Genomic DNA, 24,690 nt, shown 5'->3' on the forward strand with positions numbered 1-24,690 from the left:
CGATTTCCTGCCACGATGCGTCTACGAATCTCTCTGCTGGTATCATTGTCGGCGGTCACCACCTCGATTTCGTCGCCACCGATGCAAACTCGAAGCGGGCGGTTCTCATTCTCTTCTCGTGAACCTCTTCCTATCATGTATTTTGTCTTCGACGTGTTGATGGCAAGTCCGACGCGCTTGGCTTCTCTTTTCAGTCTGATGTAGGCTTCCTCCATCTTCTCAAAGTTTCGTGCAATAATATCAACGTCATCGGCGAAGCCAAGTAGCTGAACGGACTTTGTGAAAATCGTACCACTCGTGTCGATCCCTGCTCTTCTTATTACACCTTCCAGCGCGATGTTGAATAACAGACACGAGAGACCATCACCTTGCCGTAACCCTCTGCGTGATTCGAAGGGACTCGAGAGTGTCCCTGAGACACGTACTACGCACATCACCCGATCCATCGTCGCCTTCACTAATCGCGTCAGTTTGTCCGGGAATCCGTACTCGTGCATAATCTGCCATAGCTGATCTCGATCGATAGTGTCGTATGCGGCTTTGAAGTCGATGAACAAATGATGTGTGGGCACATTGTACTCGCAGCATTTCTGCAGTACTTGACGAAGGGCGAACACCTGGTCCGTGGTAAATCGTTCGCTCATGAAACCCGCCTGGTACTGCCCCACGAACTCTCTTGCAATTGGTGATAGTCGACGGCATAGTATTTGGGAGAGTACCTTGTAGGCGGCGTTCAGCAGGGTGATTGCTCGGTAATTACAGCAATCCAGCTTGTCGCCCTTTTTGTAGATAGGACACACGACACCTTCCATCCACTCCTCCTGTAAAATCTCCTCCTCCCAGATCTTGGTAATCACCTAGTGCAGCGCTTTAGCCAGTGGCTCGCCACCGTGTTTTAGTAGCTCGCTTGGTATTTGGTCAACCCCAGCGGCTTTATTATTTTTGAGCCGGCTAATCTCCTCCTGGAGCTTCGGAGCCGGTAGTGTAATGTCTTCCGCGCGTGCTCCCAGGTGCGTTACCGTGCCATCCTCGTCGTCTGCTGCATCGCCGTTCAGGTGTTCTTCGTAGTGCTGCCGCCACCTCTGGATCACCTCACACTGTTCCGTGAGAAGATTCCCGTTTGTATCTCTGCGCATGTCGGCCTGTGGTACGTGGCCCCTGCGCGAGCGGTTCAACTTCTCGTAGAATTTCCGTGTGTCTTTAGCGCGGTACAGCTGCTCCATCGCTTCGCGATCTCGGTCTTCCTGCTGGCGCTTTTTGGTCCGGAAAACCGAGTTCTGCCTGTTCCGTGCCTGTTTATATCGTGTCTCGTTCGCCCTCGTGCGGTGTTGCAGCATTCTCGCCCATGCTGCATTCTTCTCTTCGACTAACTGCTCGCATTCGCCGTCGTACCAGTCGCTTCTTCGGTCCGGGCCCACCGTACCTAGTGCAGTGGCTGCGGTGCTAACTATGGCGGATCGGATATCTCTCCAGCCATCTTCAAGGGCAACTGCGCCTAGCTGCTCTTCCGTTGGTAGTGCCACTTCCAACTGCTGCGCATATTTTTGAGCCACTCTGCCATCTTGTAGCCGCTCGATGTTTAGCCGCGGCGTTCGGCTTCGACGACAACTATGCACTGTCGAAAGTTTTGAGCGCAAGCATACTGCAACCAGGTGGTGGTCCGAATCTATATTCGCACTGCGATAAGTGCGGACGTTTGTGATGTCCGAGAAGAATCTACCGTCGATTAGAACGTGGTCGATTTGATTTTTTGTTACTTGGTCCGGTGATCTCCAGGTGACTTTGTGGATATCTTTGCGGGGGAAGAAGGTGCTTCGGATTACCATTCCACGGGAGGCTGCGAAGTTCACACATCGTTGGCCGTTGTCATTTGATACGGAATGCAGGCTGTTAGGCCCGATCACCGGTCTGTACATTGCCTCCCGGTAGGAAACCTGTGCGTTCATGTCGCCGATGACAATTTTCACGTCTCGCAGAGGACAACCGTCGTATGTCTGCTCCAGCTGCATGTAGAACGCTTCTTTCTCGTCGTCGGGTCTCCCTTCGTGTGGGCAGTGCACGTTGATGATGCTGTAGTTGAAGAAACGGCCTTTGATCCTCAACTTGCACATCCTTGCGTTGATCGGCTGCCACCCGATCACACGTTGGCGCATCTTGCCCAGCACTATGAAGCCGGTTCCCAGCTCGTTGGTTGTACCACAGCTCTGGTAGAAGGTAGCCGCTCGATGCCCGCTTTTCCACACCTTCTGTCCCGTCCAGCAAAGTTCCTGCAGCGCCACGATATCGAAGTTGCGGGGGTGTAGCTCGTCGTAGATTATCCTGTCACATCCTGCGAAGCCGAGCGATCTGCAGTTCCATGCTCCGAGCTTCCAATCGTGATCCTTTATTCGTCGCCTGGGTCGTTGCCGATTGTTCTGGGTCGTATTCTCTTCTATATTGTTCGTTATGTGGGTTTTTAAGGGGCGGCTTATAGGGCCTACGCCAACCACCTGTCTCGCCGGTGGGTCATCGTGCCAGGATTGCTTAAGGTCCCACCTGGACACCAGGACAGGTTTACACATTCCGAAGAAGGGTAACCCCCCTTCCCTGCCAGCATACGACCAAAGTTCCCACCGGGGTTGGTTACCCGATCTTCACTAAGGTTACTCGTATCCCAGTCGACGCCACGAGGAGGCCAGGGCTAAGAGTTACTGGGCAGGAAGCTAAGGACCGCAAGTGGGGTCTATTTTATGCCTTCAGGTACAAGAGGCTTACGCACTGCCCAGTCATTGCCGACCAAAACAAAGTATGCAAAGTGGCTTTTTGTGACAAAGTTCTCATGTACAGAAAGTTTCATTAGAATCTGAGAGGGTGCTGCCAACATTTGTTCGAGTTGGCGCGAAATTCGTCTACTGTAGTATCCGATCACTTGCAAAAATGTATAATTTGCTGACGTTTCGTATAGTATTATCAGCATGAAAGTTTGAAACCTAGTCCTCCTCTTTTATTTTCGCAAAAAAATATTTTATTAGAGTATAAAAGTGGATCAATCTTCATGCTTATGCACAGTGGTCGGAAACGCCAAAAAACGTGAACTTAATTCACTTGAGACCAAACTATCATTTATATTCACAGGGTGTCTCAATGCCTTTGGAGGAATTGTTCATATGAATATTCCCCACAATCTGATAAAAATTAAAATTAGGCATGGCTTACTATGATCGAACTAAAAAAAATAACTTTTTATGTTGTTGAAGTAGAAAGTTGGTATTTTCGATAAAGTATTAGAAATGCTTCTTGAAGTTGTAGGATTAAAAGTTATCGATTTATAAAGCGTTTTCTATGGCAACCTTCATAAATTTATTTTTTTTATATGACTTTTTCCATTGTACATATCGTTCAAGTGATGTTCCGAATAAATGTTGCGGTATTAAAATTACATAATATTGTTGAAGACAATTTTATCCGTGGTATCGACATTTTAAGTTTATGGCCCGTTTAAAAAAATACTACGGGCGACATATTTGACTGTTTTTAACGAACTAACTACAAATGCAATTGTCTTAAGACAAAGATTTTTTGTGATTATAAACAATTGTTTTCAACAAAAAGAAATATAAAGGTGTTCAAGACCCTTTTTTGTCGAAAACCCCGCATATATTACTTTATACCGTAGAACGTCGTCCGAGTGATTTCTATGCAGTCACTTATTAACCGATTTTAATTTTTTGAGTGTTCTGGAAAGAAGCAGAAATGACCTTTTCGACAGTATTCTATGTTATGTTCTTTTATCAAAGATACTTTGCAGTTTCAGGTCAACAATATGAAAAGAACCATAAATTTGCGATTTTTTCGCGCAAATTGTAATTTTTTTTTTACATTCTTTTAGAGAAGCGTCTTTTTTAATAATATTTTAGAGAGCACATTCAATTTCGCATCCAACGACCTATTTATCATCAAAAACGGTTGAAAAATGGCAGCGCTATTAATTTTTTTAAAATTAGGAACTTGCTTCAATGAACTCTTAAGGGGTTAGTGAGTTATTGTCTTACACTATAAGATGCTATAATTAATTGTTTCTAATATGGAAAAAAATTAATAACTGCCACTTTTAAACCGAATTTGATCATAAATAGGTCGTTGGATGCAGAATTAAATGTGCGCCCTAAATTTCTATTTAAACAAAGACGCTTTCTAATAAAAATGTAGAATAATTTTCATATTTTAATGAAAAAATCGCGAAATAATGGGTACTTTTATATTGTTGTCCCAAAACCGCATAGTACTTTAGTACATAGTGCTTACAAAAGAACATAACATAGCATACCATTGGAAAGTTTATTTCTTCTTCTTTCCAAAATACTTAGAAAATTTAAAATCTGTTGAAAAATGACCGCGTAGAAAAAAATTTCGTGCTGAAAAGCTTGCTATAAATGAAGATTTTGAGGGTACATTAAATTAATCAAACGTGGTTTTGTGTTGTGTTTGACGAGATCTACAGCATTTAATAGACCACTTTACAAGTACATTCATTTTTTTATTTTGTAGCACCGTTTAATCGATTGCAAAAAACGTAGGTTACAATTTATGAAGAAAAGTTTTTTTTTGAAATTCTTTGAAAACATTTAATAAAATCATAGACATACGAAGAAATTAAGAATGTTTACTTATTCATCTAATACCACTGAATTAAATGCAATGACAGTCATGTGATAATTGAGTTTTCAATGTCCAGTAAATGCCCTAACAAGAATACTGAAACATGCGATTACCAAATTTGATCTCGAATCTGCTTCAGGGGTAGTCAGAGCCAAAATAAATTTCTTTACCCAAAGTTCTCTATTCAAGTGCTGATTGTACACCACACAGATTCGCAAAGATCTGTCTTATCGATAAGCACAGATGTCGGATTCTAAGTATTATGTGTATACAATTCATGATATAAGGTAATCCATGACCTCGTATTTCTTTCAGAATGGATTCGAAAGACATATTGCCACATTGTCAAGAAGAAATCCTAAGCTTGACTACTTTGGTGAAGTAGCTCTCTGACATAGAAATTTTACTTTGTGGACATATGGTTCTTGCACTAAAGGTATGGAAACTTTTCTTTCCTGCACTAGACCGGATAGGTTCATAGTTCCGGTACGTTTATGCTGAGGATTGATTTATGCCACTGTAACCATTATCGATAAGAGTACAGTGAAGACCCGTTTTTATCAGCCCCTTGGTGAATTTTAGGCTGATAAAACGGGGACATTGATAAAATCGGGACATATATTTTTACATAACTCTAAGATAAGAAAAATATGCTTAAGAAAAAGATTTACTCGAATTCAACTTCAAACTTAATTCGGCTCGGCAATTACCCAACAACCGTTTCGTCAGCAAATTTAGAAACTGATATCTCAGTAAAGTGAGATTTGTTAGCTGATTTTCGGTGAAATATTTTCCGAGTATCAGCTATGAAACGTCACTTTTACTGAGATCTCAGTCAAAAATTTTGTTTACTGAGATCTCAGGTGTTGAGATTTCGGCAAAAGATGCGAAAAAGCTGAGATTCAGCAGAAAAAATTAAGTGTGTTGGTTCGTCTGCTAGAGCCCATCAAACTACCAACTATCAATTTTCATATGAAGCTGATATAATCGGGTCAAAAAGCTGATAAAATCGGGGGTAGATAAAATAGGGGGCTGATAAAATCAGGTCTTCACTGTATTACACCTTTCATCACCATCAATGACTATTGTAAGCTACCAACAACGGTAGCTTTAAATCGCCTACAGCGAAGTATTAAGGATATTACCATCATTTGAATCCCACGAGTTACTGAGAAACAAAATGTCCACTATGTCAGAGATTCGAGATAAAAAAATCTTAGCGAAAAGTAATACACCCTTGCTCGTCGGATTTTGAGTGTACTGAGAGTTGCAGTAACGGTTGTTGTTATGTCAACATCTCTTGTAGTCAGATTTGAAATATTTTGACAGCCAATTGTTTCGAAAATTCACGTGTTTCAGTGTTCGCCAGGAAACTGATGATCTAGTAAGGAATTTACAGCTGCGGTTTCATCATTAACAGAAACTGTCTGGCAAAATGCATACTACCTTTTGTTATCTTGTTGTTTTGGAATGAAACAGATTTGTAATGCAACATAGTTAAATACATAGGAGAGTGTATTTCACATTATTTGAAGTACACAATGAGAGACTGCGTCACATGTCTACTACAAACGGAGAGATTTGGATCCCGCCAACTTACGCCTACTGTCAACTAGTCCCGGATTTCCCTACCATTTTTAGCCAAAAAGTCAAAAAAATTATTAATTTCATGTGTTGTGCAGTTGATGTAAAACTTTAATTGAAATGTTTCTATATAAAACATAATGAATTATCGTGAAATTTTACATTTTTAATTATCTATATACCATCAGTTGAATCTGTGATTTTTGTATTAGTTGTAATTGATAGTTTACTACAATAGAGTCAATAACTGGTGCTAGTGCCATGACTGGCATGTGATACAATCTAGTTTATCTGAAAGCATTTAAGCAAAACAGTGTGTAGAGACGCAATCTATACTATGTCGCAAGTCTTTGCATTGTTTTTCTGGTTTTCTTCCCGTACAATGAACTACACGTCGTTGATAAGTTTGTACCATCGAGAGATGTTTTCTACAAAGAAAAGCATTGAGGTGAAATTTCTCTTTCGTCTTTTTCTCGTTACCAAGATGACAAATCACTACAATTACGTGGTATGGCATTGTTTTGCAGGCGTACGTTCATTTTGCTGTTCATTCATCTGCCTACCATGGGCGTAGTCCATCCGCCTGTTGAGTGAAAATGTCATATTGTTGTTTAAGTTGAATACATTGTCAACAACTGCATGTAAAACAGACTGGTAATATGGTGGTAACTAGGATATATTTTTTATTATTATTATTATTTCCTGCTTTTTACATAAAAGATTACGCTAAATTTGCGTAAATATCTGTCGATCGAATTATTTTGGTCATACATAGTATGGTGAATAAGGATCAACATAGATTTGGGTTGCGTAGATCACCGGGTATTATGAAAATATGTCATATTTAGTGAAGACTGCTTCTATATCTTGCGATTCACAAGAATAGTTCTGGTTTTTGTTAAGTAAGGCATTTCCGTGATATAAAGACTACCACGTGGAATGTAATAATTGTTATTTCAAAAAAGCGAAACATCTGCAACTTGCACCGCGGGTGTTGTAATTATCTCAAGACACAAATCGGCAAACTAAGCATTTCCATACAAAAGAAATATCTTACCATTTCCGCAGTTTGTAGCTCGAAACATGACTTGCGCATTTGCATGCAGACAAGGTGCGATTTGATTTGTATTTTCTGTTAAGGGAAGAAATAACTTTCATATTTCTTGCATTGCTCACCGTTACCAGTACTGTTTTTAATGATGTAAATAAATTAATTCAAATCGGACTGCCGCGGGTTGACTGACTGATTTAAAGCGGAATGTCATTCAGGCCGCTCTCACTCGCAACTGTGCTCGCATAATTTGCTAACGGCGCATGCATTCCTTCGGCAAAAGAATAGAATCGTCAACTTCCGAAGTACCAGCCAACAATGAATCTACAAATTGAGTTAATTTGTTGCTTTACGAACGGGAAGAAATTTTGCTCCATTGAGCTAAGGTAGCCGAGTCGTTAAACTATTATGGGGCGGCAAATTTTTTCGGTCCACTTTCGCGTTAATTGTTCAATTGGTGGCGTAGCTGACGGGCGGTGGTGGAATTTCAATGAGTTCTCTCCTCACCCTATCGACAATTGTGGGCTGTGCAGGCTTAGCCGAATTGAAACAACCGTTGCCGGGAATAGGAAGGAAAACCAACAACACTTCGTTCGGAAGAAGCTGTTTGATTAATTGTGTGAATGTGAACGTAAAAATTGAGGACCCACCAAAAGAGCCGACATTTATGTAATATTTATTGAATGGTTTTTACCGTATGAGTGATATTGTTTGCACTATTAAGAAATGCAAATTAAAAAAATTGTCTTAATACACCTAGTAGTGCAATTGTGTCTCTCTCAATCATGCACGCTAGGATTTCATTATTGTTTATGTTGATTATAAACTTGAAAATGTATATTACATTTTTATTGCACTGAAAACATAAATTCGTGAATGGAACGAAAATGATCATACAATGCACGAATTCACTCGTTGTTTTTTGCAACGAAGCATTGTGAATAGTTGGTTTCATTCATTTCACACACTGGCTCAACGACGACTCGAACGAACGAATGTTATTTTTGGTTATTTTTCATGAATGAAACGAAATATTTGGTCCTTTTACTAAATGTTTGTATATAGTACGAATATTTATATAAAGGGTGAATTTATTGTTCGTATATCGAACAATTTCGTTAGTCGCCCGATTTTATTTTCGTTCATCGTACAAAAGTTTTCATATTTTTATCTATCATTTTTTCATTCGGTTATTTAGGATCGATGTTTGACAACACCGATTTTTTCTTAATTGTAAACATCGATCTTGCAAAATCGATTTTATTTCGAAGTGCCTACCATTAGTGGGTGCTAACTATAATGATTGTTCGGAACATTTATGAAAAATGTTTACGAAAGTTAAATTCACTGCCCTAGTAATTTTTTGGTTAATAAATATTGTGGGGGATCTTTTGCGAAAACGGTGAATAGCGCAATACAAACATTTACGAACATATTTTGAAGTGATGAGTATTTTCAGAAAAAAATTGATTTTGCCATATCGATATTCTAATACGCGGAAGAAATAAATCGATTTTTCGAGATAATAAGCTCGATACATAAAATGAATTCCGTAAGTTGACTACGAATCAATTTCGTTAATAGTATGTACATTATTCATATTATGTGCGAAAAATGAAGCTCTTTTGAAGCTTGTAAATAGTACACAATAAATTTCGATATGATCGAATTAAAAGTTATATTTGTCAACATCATTCGAAATAATTTCATGAAAGTTGAATTTTCGAGCAGCTATTTTAAACACAGTTTGTATTCATATTAAAAAAAAAGTAAAAAATTCATATATTTAAAAAAAAGTTGATTTTGTGAAACCTATGCGTAGCACATTTACGAGTAAATTCGTTCAGTGATGCATACTTTTTGTGCACGAATATTTTGAGGATTTTTCGGAAAAAGGTCGTTTTTATTAGGAAATGTACTCGTAAATATTAGAAAGACTTCTATATATTTCATCAACCAATTCGTTTGACTAATGGACCAATTCGTAAGCCTACGAAAGTCGTTTTGAGGTTTTTACGAAAAACTTGCAATAAAAATAAAAGCGATCAAATGGAATTTTGAATGATTCATCGTATGTTCGAAAAATTAGTATATTGTACGAATATTGTCTGTATGAAACCTAGTCGTAGCATATATCTCACAATTTGTTGTTGTTGATAGGAGAAACTTTGCCACTGCGACGACTATTCAGGCTATCTTTTGAACTGATTGGGACAAGTATGCCATACCGCGCGAGGCGTTATAAGATGCTTTCCGAAGTATCACTTCCTTCGAAGAAACAGTGGCAAAGAATATGTTCCGCGCTTTCGAGCTCGTAGTTACAGAATCGGCGAATGTCATCTTGATTTTTGCCATTTTTCAGATGATACTTGACAGGACAGTGTCCGGTCATTAGGCCGAATGGACATTAGGGCGAATAGTCATTATGTACAATAGACGTAATGAAATAAATAAATAAATAAATAAATAAATAAATAAATAAATAAATAAATAAATAAATAAATAAATAAATAAATAAATAAATAAATAAATAAATAAATAAATAAATAAATAAATAAATAAATAAATAAATAAATGAACAAATAAATAAATAAATAAATAAATAAAGTTGTTACCAAATGTAACTACGCCACATCGCTTCAAGTCGTGTGGTGTCCGACATCGCTACTGCTTCGTCGGACTTAAACTAATTTACAGCCCCTGGCTAGAATGTTTTACATTATATACAATTCGAGAGAACAGCGCACGATAAAAATAAGGATAAAAGTATTTAATTGAGAAACATGCAAAACAAATAATAACCGAGAATCCCTGAAAGTTCGACAGCATGTTGCCATGTATGAATTTCTTAGCTTGTCGAGCGTTTTCTTCGTTGCACCAGTCGTTTAGTAGTTGGTCTCTTGCCCAAGCTGATAGTTCTAGTTTGATGGCACAGATAGATATGCCTATACACCAAAAAATAATGAAATTTTAACGACATGTAAATCAATACGAATGTAAACATACAAAGATTGAATCAAAAATTTGATTGAAAATTACGTTAAAATCAATTGGAGCATAAAACAGCATATCCGGAGTTCCTCAAGGTAGTACGCTAGGTCCACTACTTTTTTCACTGTTCGTGAACGATGCGGTTTTCGTTCTAAGCCGTGGAGGAAAGCTGTTTTTTGCCGACGACTTAAAATTTTTTCTTGTTATACGGAATGAAGCCAATTGCCGTGAGCTACAGCATCTTATTGACACCTTTTATAGCTGGTGTGTAAGAAACATGATGGTCCTTAGCGTTGCAAAATGTTTTGTCATCAGCTATTATCGAACGAGAAATATGGTTACCTTCAACTATAACATCGCAGGAACTCTACTACAACGCGTTGACCACGTGAAGGATCTAGGAGTCATTCTTGATGATAAGCTAACGTATACTCATCACGTCTCAGCGACCATCGACAGAGCCAATCGTTTGCTGGGATTTATTTTCAAAATATCCAACGAATTTCGGGATCCTCTATGCTTCAAGGCTCTTTATTGCTCATTGGTGCGCCCGCAGTTGGAATTTGCAAACGTCGTTTGGTGCCCGTATCAAGCTACGTGGAGCCTTAGGATCGAAGCAGTCCAGCGTAAATTCATACGATATGCGTTACGTGAATTGCCGTGGAACGATCCATTAAACCTGCCACCGTACGAGGACCGTTGTCGTCTTTAGGACTTAATACTTTAACACGCCGGACACATGCAGCGCAAGCTACCTTCGTGTCAAAGATTCTGCTGGCTGAATATGATGATCCGGAGCTACTAGCGCAAATCAACCTCTACGCGCCTACCCGTTCTCTTCGCCCTCGAGCCCTGCTGCATTCTGAAATGCGCAGCACTAACTACGCTACCAATAGTCCAATTTTAGCAATGAGTCGTCGCTTCAACGAGTTTGCTGAAATTTTCGACTTCGTCATGAACTCTTCGCAGTTTCGTCGCCGTGTATTGTCACTATTTTAATTATGTTTAGTTTACCTTAGTTTAGTATAGTTCATTAAGACAAATTGTCAGTTGGACTTTTTTTTATACAAATACAAAAATACAAATACAAAATACAATTTGACACTTTTAATCGTGTAATATTACATGTCATTCATTTTACAGCGGTATTCGAGTAAAAATACATTGAGGTGCATTGGTTTTCCGTTTAAAGTAGCTGTAATTTTCAATGCACATGTAAAATTATAATAAAATTCGTTGAAGAAAGCACGACAAGTCGTGTGTATTTGTGGTGGAACTGATTTTACATTATATTCATGCTCCAAATATGTGCATGAAAATAAACTTAAAATTACAAAATATTTTTTTTCTGTGTAGAAATGATTCTGGTCCAACAAACATGTTTGATGAACCACGCCTGGCTAATTCGTCGGCCACTTCGTTACCACCGATTCCTTGATGGCATGGTACCCAAATTATTATTACTTTATCCCGAGTTGCCAGTCGTTATAAAGGTGTTATTGACTCTCAGACCAGATTGGACTCACATTTCACGTTTCGACGACCTTAATGCCGATAGTGCTCTTTGCTGCAAGGAAATGCGATTCTTGCATGACTGTAGTTTCGTTTCGTACAGACATCCGAGCAGGTGTAGTCTCTAATCTGAACGAGGCTAGCAGGTTAAATAAATTTCTCTCGAAAGCGAAAGATTTTCAGATGAACTCCTTAAAAACCAGATATGGTGTTTATGTGACGGGCGAAAAAGATGTTCTTAATTGTCTTTTCGACGCACACTTTCCAGGTTGTCGATCGATCCGGAGCTGAATAATGTTCACAGATCTCATTCTGGTGATTCAGACTCGTGGGCGTTAGCACCCACATTGGTTACCACTGAATCGGCCAAGTGGGCAGTTGACTGCTTTGCTCCATACAAATCTCCCGGGAAAGATGAAATACTTCCCGTGTTACTGCAAAAGGATTGTTATTCTCAAACATGTCTTGAAAAAGATTATGCTTTACAGTTTTGCTGTCGGGTGCTCAAGCTATGAAGACGCTAAAAGTCTTAGGCCTATCAGATTAAATTCATTTCTTCTGAAAGCTTTGGAACATATAATCGATCATCACATCAGGAACGTTAGTTTAGTTGAATATCCACTGTACAAAATGCAACATGCATAACAGTGTGGGAAATCCACGATCACTTTGCTTCACGATGTTGTTTACAACATTGAGAAAACCTTCTCGCTCAAGCAATCTAGCTTGGGTGTACTCCTAGATATTGAGGGTGCTTTTGACAATGTGTCCTTCTAGTCTATTCTGGAAGCGACGCACGGTCATGGGATATCTGCATGTATCTCGGGTTGGATAAACGCAATGCTTAGTAACCGCATTCTTTGCTCATCACTGCGATAGGCTGAGATACGGAAGTTGAGTATTGGCGATTGTCCTCATGGTGGCGTTCTGTCACCTTTGTCATGGAACTTGCTTGCCGACGGCTTGTTGAAGAAACTCAATGAGCTTGGGATTTCCAACCAATGGGTTTGCTGACGATTACCAAACACTAATTACTGAACTTTGTATCGGAACAATCTTTGACTTTAATGCAACAAGCATTAAGGACTGTCGAACAGTGGTGTTGACAAGTTAAATTATCAGTTAACCCAAGCAAAAGTTCAATGGTTTTTTAACGAAGAAGTGAATAACAACCGGGGTTCATCCCTTGCAGTTCTTTGATTCTGAGCTACTGTGTGCAGATCAAGTCAAATTCGTTGGAGTTATATTGGATTTCAAGCTGAATATGTCTGCTCACATTGAGTTCAGAGTCAAGAAAGCGTGCATGGCCTTCGGGCAGGTGATGACAGTCCAGTCAAAGCTAAATCATCTGGCGTTGACTGGTGCTTTCACCACGACTCCGACCGCTGCTCTTGAGGCACTTCTAAATATCAAACCATTACAACTTAAACAAGAAGCACTATCATGTGCATACAGACTGCAGGTTACTGGGCTTTGGAACAGTAACCATGTTGATCTTGCTACCAGTCATACGCGATTGTGGTCACAAATGGTTACATGGGGTGAAGATATTCTTGCTTCCCGCAATATTACACTCACATGTAGTTTTCCTTACAGGACATTCTATGTGAAGATTCCCTCTCGAGAGGAGTGGTTGCCTGGCTATATGAAAAGACAACAACAAACGCAAATGGTTTGTTACACTGACGTTTCTCTGATGGAGGGACGTACTGGTGCTGGTGTCTACTGTCGTGAAATGAGATTGGAACAATCTCACTCAGTAGGTAGATACTGTACTGTATTCCAAACAGAAATCTTTGCGATTATGTGCGGGGTATAATCGGCCCTTAAACTGAGTTTGTCCGGCAAAGCTATAAACTTCCGCTAGTCAGGCTGCAATCAAAGCCCTTAGCTCAGACAAATCACGGTCAAGCAAGTGATCGCGTGCCGAACACAAATCGAAGAACAAAGCATTTTTCAACACTATCTATAACGTGTAGCCAAACAAAGACGTTTCTAGAAAAACCGTGCCCAGTGATTTCGAAAAATCTCATCATTTTTCGAAGCTCCACTGCGGCATGCTGACCAGGGCTTTAACCGGACACTGGAAACTCAATTAGCACATGGGAACTATTCAGCGCGCTGAGTCTTTTTCATGTGATCTTTTTGAATCCGACTACTGAATCTCATATCATCTGATATGCAACTGTCCAGCAGTAGCGCAATTGCGATTTCGAGTTTTCGGCAGTCCTTACATAGACGACACCATTTTTGGACGACTGAAACTCAGATCCATACTAAAGTTTCTCATTCAATGTGGTGAAGAGTAGTAGGCTTACTCGCAGGCGAGTTGAACTACTTGTGAGATTAACTTACCTGCAGTTTGCATTTTTTTTTGTGCTGTTATTTTTCCCACCCTTCCAATTCTACTTCCCCACACTTTCTACTTTCCTTGATGAAAACGCACGGCAAGGTACAAATCCCCGACTACATTCGGAGAACGTGCTATTTAAGCCAATATATTCTGATTCCTGATTCCTGATACCTCTGCCTGGAAAACTGTAGGCCTCATTCCTATTGAATCGCTTCTTCAATATTTGTCCGTAGACTCCCGAACCAGTCAGGTCACCCACCCATTTTAACCATCCGTATGGAATGATATTGTACCTTGAGGTAGTACGAGACCTCCTACATCCCATATCGGACGATCCACTATGTGGACCTCGATGTTCGGTTTAGCCTCCATTTTATCTTGAACTGTGTTCAAAAGAGAATTTAGGTTTAGTTCCTTCATTATACTCAGGTGACCATTTAAATCCCCATCAAATAGTTGTTTACCCTGCAGAACTCGCAGAGAGCCAAGTCTCGCCTCACCATAACATGTTTTGTGGAATGAAGGTAGATGAACATGGCTTCCATAGCTTAGTAGGTGTTGATTTCATTGCGCCTGTTATAGAGAGGCAGGCTAGCTCTGAACTTTAGTTAGTTTAGTTTGGGAGGTCTTTTTTGACTTTGGGCCACCACACAATGGTGGTCTTTACTTTACTGCACGTCCACAGTCCTGTAGTTGCTTTATTAACGGCGTATGTCAGGTGCTCCAATTCAATTTGTCTAGGTTCACACTTAGGTTTTCCACTGAGAGTTGGGGGAACCAACTTCAATTTTTTTCCTATTGGACAACGGTACAATGACCGTTTTTGCAGGGTTCGCGTTGAGTCCCTCTTTGAAACACCAGGTCATGATGAAGTTCAGGGCTAATTGAATCCAATCGCTTAGTACAGATTCATATTTTTCCCTCATAATTTGAATAATGTCATCTGCATATCCAACAATCTCGAAACCCATTTCAGTCAAATCATTGAGAAGATCGTCCACCACCAGTGGCCAGAGCAGGTGTGATAGCAAACCTCCCTGGGTATAGCCTCTATTGGCCGTGTCTTCCAACGTGGCTGTAATCTCTCGACTCTGGAGCATTGCAAGAATCCAGTCCACTGTTGATTTTTCCACTCCCCTTTTGGCAGGCCCTTGTGAATTTATATGTAGGATATACTATCAAAAGCACCATCGACGTCAAGAAAAGCGCAAATTGCTATTTTCTTGTAATCGAGAGTTTTTTCATTTAGTATCTCTAAGGTATGTGGGTCTGTTTCCTTAGATTTTCCGTTTTGAAATGCAAATTTGTACTTCTTTAGCGAAACTTTCGATAAGTGCTTCGTTCGAATAGAGTGGTTTATCCATCAATTTTAGAAGTGTTGATGTCAAACTGACAGGTCTAAAGATTTTGGGTAATGTCAAGGCTTTTTTTCTGTTATTGGGGATAAATATTACCCTGACTTCTTTCCAGCTTATAGGTGTGCCGGCCTAAGCCTAAAACTGGATCTCAAGTTGTTCAGTAGATCCGGAAGAATTGTGTCTACTGATTTTTGTAGAAATTCTGGAAGAATATTATTAGAGCCGGAGATTTGTAGGGTTCGAAGGTGCTGATAGCCCATTTCATTATAAATGGTATAAAAATCTGACAGGTCAGTTTGTGTGATGCCCCTCAAATCCTGTTAGGACAATCCTGTCCTGTCAAATTCTCGTCTTTCACAACCGACCCAGGAAAGTGGGTGTTCATTAGAACATTCAATGTTTCATTATTGCCAATTGTGATCATAGCATTTTTTCACTTGCCCTAGGCCATTTGTGTAATCCTTTGATAAGGCCACTGGAAATTGTTCGATGTTTTCACAAAACTTGCTCATTGATCATTTTTAAAAAATACCCTACAAAGATCGTCTTTCCAGTGGAAACCCGAAGGAATTTCAACGATCTCATAACACTAGTTTACAAATTTCAAAATGTTGTGATATCCTCAACATTTTTTTATCATTTCCGTAGTTAAATGGCCCGACGAAAACGAAAATGCGATTGAAAAAAATCTGTATGGAACAGATTTTGAGATATTGCGAAAAAATCGGTTTTTGTATTTTTATAAATTGGCCCTTCACTTCATCACAAATATCTCCAGTTGTACTCTACCGATTTTAATGATTTTAATATCATTTGATCGACAATTGCAAAACCTATCAACTATTCCTAGAATATTTTTAGTCGCTATTACAATTAGATCTCTATTCAGTAATTAATTAAAAAATAATTACTATTTCTTGCAAAATTTTGAATTTTTTTATTGGACGGTAAATTACTCAAAGAAGAACGATTTATTAAATATTTTTTTATTCGTGGGTATTGAAATATGATCAATTACGAAAATAATGAGCTGTTGTTCATTGGAATCGAAATAAAAATATAGAAGTTATGAGTATTTTTGTAAAACATAGAAAAAGTCAGTTTTTCAGAGTTTTGCCTTTCTAATATGGTCGGTGTTAAGTCAGACCGGACTAAGTGACAAAATATTGATTTCGAGAAACACGAGTTTAAAGTTTGAATCGCAGCATCCTTTACATTATGATTGCAAATTAATTTTTGCCGTAATTCTTGTTTATTGTTAAATATTTCAAATCTGGCAAGAGTCGAATGTAGCTGACGAAATTCTTTATCCATTGCTATAATTATCTCATTTTTTGATGTTTTGCGACTTAGTCCGGTCTGACTTAACACCGACGATATAGAAAGGTTATGCAATCGGTCGGAATTTCAACTTTTCAACCGAGGCCCGCAGGGCCGAATATCTTATACCATTCGACTCAGTTGGTCGAGATCGTAAAATGACTGTTTGTGTGTGTATGTATATAGGTATATGTGCACGTGTCAAACAATCTCACCAATTTTTTTCAGAGATGGTTGGACTGATTTGTACAAACTTAGTCTCAAATGAAAGGTACTTCCTTTTCATCGCTATTGATTTTTTATTGAACCGATTTCCGGTTCTGGAGTTACAGATTGAAGAGTACGATAACACTGCAAATTCATATATAAACTGGCACCACCATGATGTCCAAATGATGCAATACATATTAAAATGTGTGCAACATTACTTGTATTTGCGAGTCCAGATCGTTGATGACCCATCGGAGTCGTAACCGGAAGTCGAATAGAAATAAAATTTAATAACAGTTTAAAATGACGTAACACAAGTTTGGTCATATCGGTCCAGTCATCACTGAGAAATGGATGTACCTGTTATTCTGAATTTGGATTCTTCCGCCGGGGCTTCCGTAACCGTCGATGGTGGCCAATGTGGCCAACGCGACTTTGAATGATTGTTAGTGACCTAGAGCTACAAATCCAAGCAGTTGTGGTCACATTTTGGAAAAAAAATCACCTTTTTACATTCATCGCCGTATACGTTGAAATCGAGATTTGCTGCGTGTTCGTGCTTATCACCGTGTAATTCTGGAACCGGAAGTCGGATCACTTAGAAATGGGAATTGTTGTTGTATCTTTCATTTATTATTATTATTATTATTTTCAATTTTATTTTCCTTTAATATTTACTGTAGCACCATCCAGTGGGCAAAAGCTCTTTGAAGGTGGTGCATAGTTTCTAAGTTTACTTTACTAAGATGTATTATCTAATTGGACCTATGATTGGACGATGTTTGTAAAAATCGGTAAAGAATTCGCTGAGAAATAGGTATGACATTAACGTAGGGACTTGGTAAGTTCCCCGGGGCATTAAGAACTATATTAGGTGGCCAATGTGGTCAAACTGACTTCGGTGGGTCATCAATGATCTAGACACGCAAATCCTAGCAATGTTGCACACATAATATGTATTGCATCATTTGGACATCATGGTGGTACCAGTGTATATATGAAGTTGCAGTGTGATCATACTCTTCAATCTGTAACTCCGAAACCGGAAATCGGATCAATAAAAAAAAACAATAGCGACCGATGGAATGATGGATTTCATTTGAGACTAAGTTTGTACAAATCGGTCCAGCTATCTCTGAGAAAAGTCGGTGAGATTGTTTGACACATGTACATGTACATACATACATACACACTTACACACACATACAGTCATTTTACGATCTCGACGAACTGAGTCAAATGGTATAAGATATTCGGCTCTGCGGGCATCGGTTGAAAAGTCGAAATTCCGACCGATTGCATAACCTTTCTATATGTGAAACGCAAAACTCTGAAGAACTGACTTTTTCTATGTTTTACAAAGATACTCATAACTTCTATATTTTTATTTAGATTCCAATGAACAACCGCTCATTATTTTCGTAATTGATCATATTTCAATACCCACGAACAAAAAATATTTAATAAATCGTTCTTCTTTGAGTAATTTACCGTCAAATAAAAAAAAATCCAAAATTTTGCAAGAAATAGCAATTATTTTTTAATTAATTACTGAATAGAGATCTAATTGTAATAGTGACCAAAAATGTTCTAGAAATAATTGATAGGTCTTGCAATTGTCGATCAAATGATATTAAAATCATTAAAATCAGTAGAGTACAACTGGAGATATTTGTGATGAAGTGAAAGGCCAATTTTTTAAAAATGCAAGAGCGGCTTTTTTCGCAATATCTCAAAATCTGTTCCATACAAAAAAATTTAATCGCATTTTCGTTTTCAGCGGGCCATTTTACTACGGAAATGATAAAAATATTGTGAGGATACAAATCACTGTAAACTAGTGAATTGGTCATGCAAAAATCCTATTTTTGATTTGTTCACTGATATCCGCACAAATATTTAAAAACATATCACCTACGGTTTTCTACCTGTTCCAATGAGATATAAGAGCAAAGTCGATCAGGATTGAGGCAAACTCAGCGGGAAAACAAATAAAACTATGCGTCTTCCGAGTGCAGCCCTATGTTTTCTTTTCAAGCGAAGAGGAAACCAATTGTGCAAGAAACATGAACATTAAGTGAAAGATAACAATTTATACCTGCAGTGGAATCGAAAGTAAACAAAAACTGTAGATGCTCGAGTCGTTGAAGAATGGTTATCATGTGGTAATTGCTTGAGGAGCAAGTTATAAAAAAATGCAATTAGACTGGAACTTTCCTCCCAACAGTGGAAATGCATTCCATGCCAGCATATTTTGCAATGTAGGGAATGTAAAAATGCAAAAACTTACGTAGACAGAACCATTTTGGAATGTTACCAATCAACTAAATTTGGTTTAATCCGTAAAGCCTGAGTTAGTTCGATCGTTTTTGATTTAAGGAAAAATCAACTAGAAGAACGCTTTCAACCGTTCTGAACTGTTATTTCCGTTCGTCAAAGTAGTGTGAAAGAAATGTTCTAGATTCATTTTCCCTTTCATGTTGTCATATAAAACCAGAAAAATCGTTCCCATGAGAAATTAACTCACGCTACACTGCGATAAAAATATTTACACTTTATGCATCAATGTGTAAGATATATTTCTTGGAACCGCTATCTCTCGTCTGCACCATTTTCAGCATGAAACAACATTGAGAACGCACACGCATATTCCCTAACCCCTTTTCGTTACAAGTTTTGTAGAGTCCATGCTTGCTGTGAATTACGCATTGTACGGTTACTCTGAAAACTGCATCACATTGAAAAAAATCTGGTCTTAGTTATGTTATTGTGTTCAATTCCTGCGTTGCAGTGCTTCATTTTGGTCTTCTTCATGACGAAGCGTAAATCGATAAAAGTTATTCACTTTATATGTTCATAAATTATTCAAAAATGAATGGTGTTTCAAGTGAAAGTTAATTTTTTTATATCATCGCTGCAATTTCCGCCCCTTGCTTAGACGCAAACTACGAGTCATGGTTCTTCGGTCGAATGCTCGACCTGGAGGATGCGGTTAAACGCAAAACAGCGCAAAAGTGTGTGACGCAAGATCGCACCACGGCAGACATTATAGTCTTACTTAGCTGGTGTGACTACTTGTTAGTCTCTTAGTTTTCACAATTTTTCATCTCACAGGAGCAATTAACTCGCTGCGTCTATTTTAATCACACTCATGATTAATCTTGTTTCATGGGTTGTCCTTTAGCTGAGATGTAATCCACGTACGTAACACGTAAGAAAGCATATGCGGTAACTAAAAGGCGTCATTTACTTTCAAGCACCCTTATTCCAGTCCCCGTCAAGATGGTCTCTTGGACGGAGGCCTTTGATGCAGCCAGAGTCCAATCGTGTCGCCATGCTTATTTCAATATTCAAAATACGTCGCCTCATCTTTGCCATCACCATAAACAGAAGTCTGGCGCATTCATTTCTGCTAGTCGGCGGTAAACCTTGTCTGCAGATTAACCACGCAGCAATAAACATGTAGCGGATTTACAAACTCCGCTTCAAACGTACAACACATTCAGTTTTAGAGGATTCCCGACAGTGTCGCGGTTCATGGCAGTCTGCCGACTGGAGATGCTGTGCTACTATAAATAGAGTCGGTTTACCGCTGTTGTTACGTTGCTTGGAGTTTCGCACCTAAGCTATGTGTCATCTACATTTGTTATGAATATGGAATTGTACCAGAACTTGATTACTTGCACACAAAAAAAAGATTTACCAGGAGTTTCACTTTTTTACATAATACATATTTGATATAGCTACAAACACATAATAATAATATTTTTCTTTTATTTTCAGGTAAGTTTTCTAACACCTATTTGAGTCCTGATATTTTTCAAGAGACTGGTTTTTGATGGTAACTAAATTGCCACTTTAAAAAGTTGCTCTTGTACCCTAAAACTGAACTAAACTGCGTGTGGAGATCGACGTTTACAATGGGTGAGTTTTGATGATTAAATTTCTCCTCCCACATCAACAGTTTTAATCAAGTAAAATCAAAGACGGTGTGGGAGGACTTCGGGGGATCAAACCTCCGAAAGAGCTTTAAATCACCTTTAAATTTACTTAACTCTCTCTACTGTCCAAATTTTCGTTTCACTTCAAAAAACTTCAGTTGTGTAAGATGAGAAATTCGAAAAACTTATTGCCATTTTACGAAAGTTGCGGATTTTTCAGTTAAACATCAAAGGGATTGGCAGCTGGCGACAAAAATGAAATCATTTCTTTCGCACTAAAACGTGCAAGATGTTTTTTTCCTGGGATAAAAAATGCGGAAACAGTCCAAGTTTGTGTGCACATCAGTATCCGATTTCTAGTATATTTTCCAGGGTATCCTAGCAGATGCAGATTCATCTTATCTGGTGTTTCCAGCAACCAGGTATCTGCTACGCCGCCATTATTTCAAAGCCAACATCTAAAACGTCGCGTTAGGGTCGACTCACAATAAACAGAATCGGGTTCGTTTAATTTGTTGGTGCACCATGGTGTAAAGTTTTTGTTATTCACCGACATGTCCAAATCAACACATCGTCGCTGTTGTGCTATCTTATGACAAGCGCCATTTTGCCCATTTCGAGAAAAACGATTTTTAAAGTTTGATATTGAATATCTTGAATGTTATAAATGGAATAAACAACTCAAAGAAGACAATTGATGCTTTTATCTATTCTGTATTAATATTTCAAATATTTCGAAGATCGGTTGACTATGTTGTGAGTTTTTACTATGAATGTAAACAAAAGTCGCATTCACACGTGTCATAGGTGTGTATTGATGACAAAATTTGTACGGCGTGTCATATTCGTGCATGGAAAATTTTCCATAGAAAAAAATCATCAATTATTAACTTTTATTCACATCTTTGGCTTCATTTGGTCTATAAACAAACGGTGAGATGCATTTTGAAGGAAATGAGTCAGGGAATCTAGAAAAAATAGTTATTTTTGGTTACAGTGTTGCCAAATATGCTATATTTCCAGTTTAAAAATAAAATTGCATTTTTCTCACAATTCGAGCATTTTTGTTTTGAAAATGATTATGCCATTGTGTTTCTCAGATAGTTTTACATATAAAAACATCTTATACATCAAGATAATTTGAGCCAATCCTCAGACACAGTCATTTGAAGCAAAAAATTGCTCAGCACGTTTCTCGCTATAACTCAGTAACCAAGCAGAATGTCAAAATTCTGTAAACGCCACTTTGTAGAGATTTTTTAGACAAATAATGTGGCATATCTAACTCAGTTTACCCCAAAATGGCGTTTGTCATAAGATAGCACAACAGCGACGACATATCTTCAATTAGCTGTCCAATATTTTCGCTTTTTGACAAATGTCAAACACTTGAGTCATGCCGCACAGTATTTGACTAGTAAAAATCGAGTTTCAAGCAAAACGAGCAGAACAATTTGAACTGTCAGTGGGGCCCATAATTTGTGTGCCCGCTGAGATGTTGACTTATGTCAGTTCAATACAATAATGGGATAGGGGTGCCATATACGTGGAAGTAACAGATATGCTCACCTCGACCTCGAATCGGTTGAAGATAAAAAAATCCACTACACGAAACATGAGTACCCGTTTTACTCCAGTTTCCAGAATATGAACAGAAGTTGGAAGTTATTTCTTACTCCACATTTAATAAAAAGGCTGAGTGCGCGTATCAAATGAAATATTTCTTATTAATGAAAATTCGAGATAGTTAGAATGGCCGTACGAAACGTGTGAACCAGTTTTACACACTTCTTCTCATATTTCGTGTTTTTAGTTAAACCTGACTACATTTCAGAAACAGGCTGAACGCGAATTTTTTGGATATAAGAAACACATCTTTTCATCAGCCGCATTCAGCCGCATTCAGCCTCTTTCCGAGAAGCACAGCCAGGTTTAACTTAACCTTCCGGCAGTCGCGCTGGTGCACTGAGTGCACGCTTCTCTAGCGAAATCGTCTTTGGGAACCAGCGGCTGCTCGTTCAGTGGGCCATAAGCGTGACTTCTGGAGGGTTAATGCTTGAGTAATGGGAAGAATTATAGTAAAGCAGGTATACACGTTTCGTGCGGTCATTGTAACTATCTTCAATCGATTTCTCGGAATTTTGTTCATAAGAATTACTATTTTCTTCAGCCTTTAACTTCACACTTGAGTTATGGGAGAAATTTGGGATATAACGGGAACACATGTTTTGTCCGGTCATTCTAACTATGCTCAATCGATTCCCTAGACTGTTTAATATAAAAAAATACTTTTGATCAGCCGCTTTCAACCTCTTGTTTCACTCCACACTTATATGATGCGACGAATTAGGGCCTCTTTCTGAAATGCAGAACCCGGTTTAACTTTATACATAAATTGTGGGAGCAATTGAGATAAAACGGGTACACAAATTAAGGTCGTCGCAATGTGAGTCCAAACTGGTTTGGGAGTGCATCACATATTTACAACAACTGGCAACTCGGAATAAAGTAGTGACATTCTGGGTACCTGGCCACCAAGGAATTGATGGGAACAAAGCGGCCGACGAATTAGCAGGCGTGGTTCATCATACATGTTTGTTGGACCAGAACCAGAACCATTTCTATATATCTACCTGTGCAATACATAATAAAAATACCTTTTTTGGTAAACGTAATTTAGCTTTTTCAAAAAAATCGAGTTTTGGTTCAATTGTTTCCCATTGTGGCGTTGTAGCGCCCTTCTAAAAAAACTGCAGAATGATATTCATCTGTCAAAACTCAAAATTAATGTTTCAGAATGGCGCTTCCACGAATATGTACGCCAGTCAGAAAGTATTACGATTTTCTGAGAAATAAAGGGGGTCTGAATTATCCTCACGATCTTAATAGCCCCGTTTGCCCCTACATTACAAACTGAATTTTTATTCTGTATATTTTCCGCTGATGTGCTGGATTCTTTCTTCATTTAAGTGAACAGTTTTAATTCAAGCAGATTTCAAGCCTATTACCGTGAGAACCGACAGTTGGTTCTCACGGTAAAGAGGGTCAAGTTTGTCTTTACCAGGAGACATATTGGTAGACTTGCGTGATTCGTAGTTATGCTGCCTAAACTCGACTCCTACCAACAGAAGACAACAGATTAGCCTGTATGATTTTAAGCTTGTTTATAATGCCCTGCCACTTTTAGTTTTCCGATCTGTATATTGCACATGCTTGCTCTCACTTGAGTACTATGGCTCAAAATTTTCATAACTGTCCCTACTCAGTAATCTCTGGTTAATTGAATGTCGTTAAAAAGTAGGAAAGAAAATATTAGTCGAAATAAAAAAGGAAAAAATGTATCAAAATATTGAAAAATAGAGAAAAATAATATGGATTATGGACAGCATCCGGCAACGGATATTATGTTTGTGACGATACCTTTTTTGTTTCGATAACTCGTCACAGTGCACGAAAAAGCTCTGCATCATCTTAGACAGTTTCCATAGTTCTATTGATGGTCTCAAAAATACAATCATTGAACTGAATAATATGGGAGATAATCAAAATAGAAGTAGAAATATTCGTATATTCGTTAATAAAATAAATACATCAATCTTTTTTCATGAGCTGTTCTTCAAAGCATATACTTTCTTCTTGGACAATTACACCATACATGTAAGAACTAATCCAATTTAATGTGCGTTATTCATACCTTAACACAAATGAGATTTAGTAATGTGTAAGTTGACC

The 24,690-nt window shown here is 38.4% G+C and overlaps 1 protein-coding gene across 6 annotated transcripts in view; it reads left to right on the plus strand.

Annotated features, from left to right (window-relative positions):
• Positions 1-24,690, plus strand: part of LOC131691638 (ras GTPase-activating protein raskol) — a 439,624-nt gene that overhangs the window by 208,846 nt on the left and 206,088 nt on the right. Inside the window, exon 1 of one of the 6 annotated variants that reach the window (XM_058978198.1) lies at positions 20,931-20,941. The exons of the other annotated variants lie outside the window; for them this stretch is intronic. Within the exon in view, the coding sequence (XP_058834181.1) occupies positions 20,938-20,941 (4 nt within the window). The 5' untranslated portion in view covers positions 20,931-20,937. Of the gene's footprint in view, positions 1-20,930; positions 20,942-24,690 lie in introns of those variants that run through there. 6 annotated transcript variants of the gene reach the window in all.

Source organism: Topomyia yanbarensis, chromosome 3 (genome assembly GCF_030247195.1).
Source record: "Topomyia yanbarensis strain Yona2022 chromosome 3, ASM3024719v1, whole genome shotgun sequence".
In the NCBI taxonomy this organism is placed as follows: Eukaryota; Metazoa; Arthropoda; class Insecta; order Diptera; family Culicidae; genus Topomyia; species Topomyia yanbarensis.